At 42.4% G+C, this 8274-nt stretch overlaps 1 protein-coding gene across 1 annotated transcript in view; it reads left to right on the top strand.

The window, feature by feature from the left end:
- The first annotated feature begins 3862 nt into the window (after positions 1-3862).
- The window catches only part of F2R (coagulation factor II thrombin receptor), an 8671-nt gene continuing 4259 nt past the window's right edge, over positions 3863-8274 (top strand). Inside the window, exon 1 of the mRNA XM_042028897.1 lies at positions 3863-4268. Within this exon, the coding sequence (XP_041884831.1) occupies positions 4178-4268 (91 nt within the window). The 5' untranslated portion in view covers positions 3863-4177. The remainder of the gene's footprint in view (positions 4269-8274) is intronic.

Here is an 8274-nt window from a genome sequence, read left to right as displayed (position 1 = left end):
TTGTAAGAAAATAAATGCAATAAAATCAGTATTTAGATTGGGTTTTTAAAATATTCTTTGGAGATTGTTCTATGTAAAATAAACATTACCTAATTAAACTGGCTTGGTCCCTAAATTTCATTTCAAGGAATCATTAAAGCTGCAGTCTAGATGGTAACTGAAAGAACTTCTTTCAGTGCTTTTATAAAATTGCATGTAATTAAGCCTGACTGTCCTCGGTACACTTAGGGAAAGCTGCTCAGCAGTGAAGACTTCATGGCCTTTATGCCATTGAATGTGATGATGACTTTGCTTAGGAGCTATCACTTATACCTACAGAGCAAAAGTGTGTACCACAGGTAATGTGACCAATAGAAAATACTTCCTTCTCTTACTTTTCTTGTGACAAACACTTCAAAAGACAGGCAGTGAGACATTCTGGAATGAATTATAAAAGCAAATATTAAATAAGTATTAACTCTGGTATGGGAATAGAGCAGTGTTAAGTCACTGGCATATATATAGATTACAAGCTCAGCTGATACACTAACTGACGTGTGGTGTTACACAAGCTGAAGAAATTATTACATTTACCAGAGATATTAATTTATGCATGACATTAAGTTTGAACACATGACTACTTTAAAACAGCTACTATCCCTAATTAAAGGATTAAAAAACTCCCACATTTCCATTTTTCTTTTAGCTGGTTATGTATAAGTCATTTTAACATGCCATAAATGCTGCAGTATTGATACCCTGGATAGAAAAGTGAAAACAGCACTTCACTTTTCCTTCCGAAGAGAAGTGAATTTTACTTAAATATGAATTAAATTTCCAATCTTTTGTTCCCCTATTTGCAACAGACTTGATTAATCACAATATTTTTAACAAACTCTAGCTGAGCACTAAGTTTGCAACAGGTGTGATGTTGCTTCTAAAACCAGATTCTTGAGGTAACGTGCCAAAAGCCTGGAGTTCTGCTGGTGAGACATGCCAGAGCCCCACAGACTTTATGGGGAGTAAGGTACTCCTGGATATGCAATTTTGTGTAATACACTTGACACATCTAGTATCTGCCTGGTTCTAAAGCAAATAGCACGTTTCTCAGTTATTTCCTGGTGTAGGCAAGCTTAGAAAAGCATCTTTGGTCCCGATGTAATGACAAGTATGAATGGTACAGTCTGTGTGCCAGCACTCCCCTTTTCTGACTATTTCCTGGGCTTCCTGTTCTTCCTAGTGCACATCAAAGAGTAATTTCCATTTAATTTCTTTAAACTCCTTTGTAAGCTTTTTTCCTTAATTAGCTAGTTCCATTTAGGGCCTTGTCACTGAACAATACTACGCACCCTGATAAACAGGACTGACCACAATGTTTTCTATCTCCATGTAAGACTGATGGTAGTGTGAAGTACCACACAAATGAGCAAAGTGATTCTGTTATCACCCAATGCTGCTGACAGCTACTACGTACAAGAAAAAGACAGGCTTTTTAGAAGCTACTGCAAGATGCAATGTGGGGACTTCAACAATAGATGGGATTTGCTGAAACCAGTTTTAGTCATGCAATGGTGGTGTGGAAAGACTTGCATTGCTGGTTCAAAACCTGAGAAACAAAGCCAGTGCAACTGAATAGGGCCTCTGCATCAGTTGTCACTACAGGAGAAAATGGATCTTTCCTTGGACAACTTGCCTATCTCTCAACTTTGTCCTCCTTAACTGGTGGTAGTGAAAACAAATTATAATAGACTATCATCTTAGTCTGTTAACCCCACAGCGCGCATTTTTCTATCACATGTTTTTAGAGTTGACTAAGAGTGCTTGGTAGCTAACTTAGTTTATTTTGGAACTTTTCATTTTCAAGGGCCTCTGAAGATCCAAAACTATCCATGGAATTGTAGAACAACATCCTTCTGCTTAGGCCAGGCACACAGAAACACCAATACAAGCACTAGCTTTGCTCTGTTTCACTTTGCACTTATCTGTGGCCCTCCTTTAGCTGTCCGTCTTTCTTTTAAAAGAATACAGGAGTAAAACAACCTTCATTCCCAGAAAACTGAAACACTGGCAGTCACATATGATTTCATAAAGTTTATAACTAGATAGACAACCTTCTTCCTAGATGACCTATTTCCCCTCCTGTGGTATGTTTCTACACTCATCTTTCAGCAGTAACTACCCACCTCTGACATGCACCAGGGTAATCTGTGTATTAAGCAGCAGAAAGATGTCCTTTCACAAACACTAATGATGTAGCAGTCTCACTAGATAGGTACAGCCTTTTTTTGGTAGACTTGGTGTGTTTAACAGAAATGAAGTTTTTTTCTGTAACACACTTCTGCCAGAAAAACCAAAACTCTGAAAAAGGTGCAAGAAGTAGAATTAAAAACTAAAGCTTTAGATATCATGAACTCTTCACCTCTGTTACAATAAGTTGATCTTGAGAGAGGAAAGGAGCAAGTTGATTCACAAAATTACAGGTTACAAAACATAAACTTGGGTTTCACATGCAGACACAAAATTTAACAAGCACAGTTTTTATTTACTTGCTTTATTTATAATAACTACTTTACAAAGATGAAAGGACATAGCCCTATGACTGTTTATAATGTCTGTGACTAAAACACTCCCTGGAGGTTCCATCTGAGTTTCTCTTCATATATTTCACAAACTCTGTAAACTAATTTATTCCTCAAGCATGGACCCACTGGTTAAGGCTTCTTGAAATGTAAGAAAAATACTGGCAATATATGCTTTTTTGAGATCTTGACTAATTTTTTACAATTACCTGTTATACTTCAGTTCTATTTTGGGTTTAGGAAGTTACAAGAGCAACCTTTATGTATGCTTATAGAACTGTGAGACCACAGGAATGACCAAGAACTTCACTTTCTCTTCCAAGATAAAATGATTACATCTGATTAAGGTCTTGTCTAAACAGATGAATAGTTCAATTAAGGTATTTTGTCTAGGTTCCCTAGAGCATCTGGGATGATAGAGGTGTAGAAAGGCTGGCCAGCTGTAAAACATGGATCTATTTCTTGCTCTATACAAATGGAGTCAGCTCCAACCGTACTATAGCTAGTGGGACTATGAGAGGAACACTGTAGAGACATAGAACTTACTGGGAACCAGTACTTATGATTAGGGGAATTTGTTTTTCATGGTTTTTATTCTCCATTAAAAGCAAAGGTCGGTGCTTCTGCAGTAATAAAGGCACTTCATACATACAAGTTCAGCTTTCCCCTCCTTCCTGTTTTTTGCCTGTACTGCTGTAAACATAAGGATATACAGTTGAGGCAAGGACAGCACACCCTAGCAAGCCAGAATGCCCACTTGTAACGCTTCTGACTGTCTTACGGGCTTGATAAATACAAAGCACTTAAATACCACTGGGATGTTCTTAAAGCAAAGAGTCTAAATAATAACTGCAAAATTACCGAAATATTTTCGTACATCACTTTCATGTAGGTTAGTTTTCAACCACCTCTTGATTCATGAGAGTCACTAAAGGAGTACACAAGCTTTCCGAAGTTTGTCCATGGCACATGCCACTGGACTGGGGAGTGGCACCACTTTGTCGGGGATTTTGGAACAGCAGACAGGTCTGCAGGGCTGAGCAATGAATCACTTGTGGGTTGCCCTGTGTTTGTAGAGCAGTCAGTTTACTGAATCCATGCAATACAAGCAAGCTTGGACGTCATCTCCTTTATACGAAGCACATCAATTGTAAGGAGCTTTTCTGAATCAGAGTGATCTTTCAGCTGTGAGTAATGCCGGCATTTCATCTGGCCTTGGAACTGCTCCCGTGAGGCATTCGAACTGCAAATTTGGCAAACTTAGCTTAGAATAATTCCTTGAGCACAACCCTTTGTTCTGGAGCTCCTGACCTCTCAGCCCGCCCAAGCCCGCCACCGCTTCCCGTGTCGCAGCTGGGTGCGGGGGCTGCTGGCTGCGCTCTTTGTCCCGCGGGGGCGGCGGGCGCTGGCCCCCGCCTTCTCCTCCCCTTCCTTCCCCTCGGCGCGCAGCCCCCTCGCGGCACTGGAGCGGCGCGGCAGGAGGAAGTCCCGGAGCGGCCCTTCGCCGGCCCCAGCCTTCTGTGGGCTGCGTTCGCCAGCCCCGCGCTGCCCGCACGCACGCACGCACGGACGGACGGACGGACGGACGGACGGTGGGCCTGCGGGCGGGACGCGCGGCCATGCAGCCCCGGGCGCTGTTGTGCGCCCTGGCGCTGCTCTGCTGCCCGGCGCTGCTCTGCTGCCCGGCGCTTGCCGCCGCGCCCCGGCCAGGTGGGTCCGCGGGCAGGCGGGGCCGGGCACGAGCCCCGGGGGGCCGGCGTGTTCCGGGAACGGGGGGAATAAACAAAAAGCGCCCTAGCGCACAGCACCGTGTGCCTGCACGTAGCCGGGTCGGGGGCCTCCCGCTTGGGATTTTCAGTGCGAGCTCGGGCCGAGTTTTCTTCGGCGTTGTTACACGCGGCTCTTTGTGCTCATGGCAGCGGTGGCGAAAGGCTGGTGGTGGTGGTGAACTGGAGTGACGCCGTAGCTAAGGAGGCGGGCAGGCAACAGCAGGTGATGGTGGAAAGAAGGGACCAGACTGGCGAGACTTGCTGGTGGATTCTCTTAAAAAACTAGCATTGCCTTTCATTAACAACTTAAGAAGAGGGAGTGCCAGCTGAATTTCTAGGCGGTGCAAATTTCGGAAGACCTGCCAGCACAAAAGTTCAGAATATCCACCCCAAGTAGATGACTTTCAGGGTTATTCACTAATAGCATCATCAGTACCCTAACTGGTGAGCCCATGGATCCGTCCAGCTCAGAGCTTGTTAGACAATGGAGATTCTGAGAGGAGGAAGGTGAGAGAAGACAGGCATGCACATAACCTCACAGTTTATGGTAGAGGTACAGCAGTATGAAGAGCTATGCATTTAGAGATTAGCAAAGGGCTTTTTCTTATTACTATTTTGCTTGGTTCAGTTTGAGATTTCTTTCAATCAGCTAGTGGTGGTAGTGCTGCTGTAGAAATAACTTAGTCCCATGAGACGGCCTGCAGTAAAGCTCAGGTCCCACGTATGTAAAAGGGCTGATTAGGGGAGCAAATAAGAGGAAACTTCAGAGCATAGCACACGTTGACTACTGAGCTAAACTGAAAGGGGATAGACCTAGTGTTTATCCTGGGAGGGAAGCATCAGGGAGGACAAATAATTCTTGCTAGACAACATTTTGGCACAAGGACAAGTTGGAATGAAGCTGTCAAAATCATGTTTATATGGGAAGCCTAAGGAAAATATCTTTTAAAAAGAAGGGAGTGGTGGTGTGAAAGATAAACTATACATGTTAATGATAGGAAAAGGATTGCACTGTTGGGCGCTATTCTTCCAGTTACTTGATGCACAACAGAACTAATAAAACCTGATCATCTGAATATATCTTCTGCTCTTCTTGTGCTCACTCTCATTCTAAGAATATAATTTCCCCACTGTCGTAGATACCTTCCCTGTTTTTACCACAATGTGCTTAATTCCTGTTGCCCTGCATTGTTGTATCCTGAGGTCTGCTCTGCCCTTGGACCTGCAGCTTCTCTCCTGCTTTTCCCCCCTCCACCCGTATGCACAGTTACCACCACATTACTGACCTGTGCTGTTCCTGTGGGCAGGTTAAAAAGCCCTAGTTTGGCAGTAGGTTGATTTTAAGTGTTTGCAGATTATCTGACCAGGTGCTGCTGAGGTGCCTAAGGTCTGAACTTGCGTGGACTTCCCTGCCTTGGGACACTGCTGGCAAGATAGAGGGATGTCACTGTTTGAAGCCAGCACATGTAGTTAAAGTGTTGAGAAAGGAAAGTAAAAAGTTGCAAGAAAACAATACTTCTGGAAAATGTGTTCAGGTTGCTACTACATCAGTTGTGTGATCTAATAATGAATTCTGTATAAATGGAGATGTGGACTCATAACCAATTCAGTGTTTATTTTTATAAAAGCAAGTAACTGTCATTACTCCTACAAGATTGTGTCTTATTTTGTTGATTAATGTGTCTGGCATGCACTTCACAGTCTGCCTTCAAGTGTCTAATTTTGGGCCACTGAGTAATTTAGCTTCTAGATGCTTATAGCTTTGGGTTATACACAGGGGAGATAAAAGAAACCTTTTTGTTATAAGCTAGTATACAGCTGTCACCAGTAATGCCCAGAAATCAGTATTAATTGTTGTCCAGCAGCGCATAGGAACATATTTAACCGGCTTGTGTAGGAGCCTATTCTTTAGTCTCTCACATCAAAGATATCCCTTGGGATATGAAGTTTGCTCGTTTGTAACATCTTGTCCATATTTATAGACCTACAGAAATATTTTTCAAGTTTCTTCTGGAGCTCAAGAGTGCTTTGTAAGATCGGGGTTTTTTTGCTCTGTATTTTTGCTCTGTAATTCTTCCACAGAATAGTATGCAGAGTAGTTCCTTGCATATGAAAGTAGACATGAAAAGAAATTACAGCATATCTCTGTATTTTAAAAAAACCCCGAAACATTGGAGTAAGCAGAATACATGTATTCTGATTGTGAGATGAACAATATCTATAGTTCTTGATGGAAAACAGCAGAGTGTAGATTGTTAAAATTAGACAATCACAAACGTACTGAGCTTTCTACATAATTCCTCTATGTCCTTGTTGGAGAATTGATGCAAAAACCACAGGCAATAAAAGAACATTCTGGGCAACTTGAATGTTGTGCTGATTCTATGTAATTTTGCCTTTTGAAGTACTTGTTGGAGGCAAAGAAAAGACTTTCTGCATGTCATTTAGTGTCCTGACTGCACACACCACAAGGATAAAACCTCAATGCTTTATCCTGCTCTTTCTTTGTTCATAGTTTACTCATCTTACTCTTTCATACATGTTTAAATTTTGTAGGTATTTCGATAGAGCTGTTACTCTCACTGCTGACATGACAGAGTTACTATTAGTCATAAAAATAGAAATCCACCAAGCTTGATTACTTCTGGACTGGATGACAGCCTAGAAAAATAAGATGACCCTTTGAACACTTATAATCATTATACAAGCTTTACCTCTCTTTTCCTAACATTATTTGAATTATTAAAAAATAAGTAAGCTGTGGTGAATAAGTAGATACAGATATCATTTATATCATGTGATATCTGTAGCTTGAAAACAGTTAGAAGGAATTGTTTCACAGATTCTGGTATAGTCGTAGTTATTTAACAGTACATTCAAAATCTTTTCTGTAGACCTGCTGTATATTGGCAGTCTTGTACTAACCCATTTTAAAGGTAATGTCTGTTTCCCGTACTGACCTTTTTGTTTGTTGTGAAGGTTCATGAAGATCTTTTGAAATAATATGACATAATTTCATCCTGTTCTCTTCTGTGAATAAATCTCTTTTATCTTCAGCTTTGTGGTATAAATACTGACACAAAAGGAATGAAAAGTCTCAGGACAGTATCTATCTTCCTGTCTGTTTCAGAAAGTATGGAGTGCACACTGTTTTTCCTGGAATTACACAGACACTGTGTTATACCAGCAGCTTGGTAAAGGATAAGAACCAATATGTGGCTGTCAAGCTTTCAAATTAAATTTAGTTTCATCAAGAAAGTTTAGATCACCATGTGTTGTATTATCAAGTGGAACAGAAATATCAAGTGTGGTGCCTCATTACATTTTTCCACAAAGCTGGCTTTCAAGTAGTACCTCGTGTCATCTAAGTTAAAGATGGGGACATGGACTGCATACAGGAGTCAGCATGTGTCACAGTGACCGCTATCTTCAGCCTGGCCAGCACCTGTGGTGTGCGGCAGGAGTAGGGAGCAGCTGGAGGCTCTTGGCTTTAAAGCTGCTCCTCTGGAGTTCAGCTCTGCCCAGGGGAGCTGAAGCTCCAGGTGCTGCGGCTGTCAGCAGCCCTGATGAGGGAGAGGATAGAAAGTTGCGGGGAGGCTTGCCTTTGGATACAGTTTCAGGTTTATTGCCCGAGGGGAGTCCAAAGAGCACAAGCATCGATCAGATCTGTGCAACAACTTATAAAGGGAGGTGTTACAACGGGGATGACCTGACAAGGGACCAATAGGGGTCTTTGGGGGAGAGATATGGACAGGGATAGACATTTACGTGGACCAATAGTCTTGAGGGGTGGAGGGAAAGGGGTCACATGCCCCAATGGGGCATCCAGGTTTAGGGGATTTCCAAGAGGGGAGGTATCCGAGGGGGGTATATCTCAGGGGATTGACAGGGACCATAGAAGGTAATTAGGGAGGGCTCGGGTGACAGACACAGAACAGTCCAGAACT

The sequence above is a fragment of the Corvus kubaryi genome, unplaced genomic scaffold (genome assembly GCF_017639235.1).
Source record: "Corvus kubaryi isolate FWS band 111438036 unplaced genomic scaffold, C.kubaryi_AGA036_p1.0 37308, whole genome shotgun sequence".
NCBI lineage: Eukaryota > Metazoa > Chordata > Aves > Passeriformes > Corvidae > Corvus > Corvus kubaryi.
This window is presented reverse-complemented; position numbering and strand designations above follow the sequence as displayed.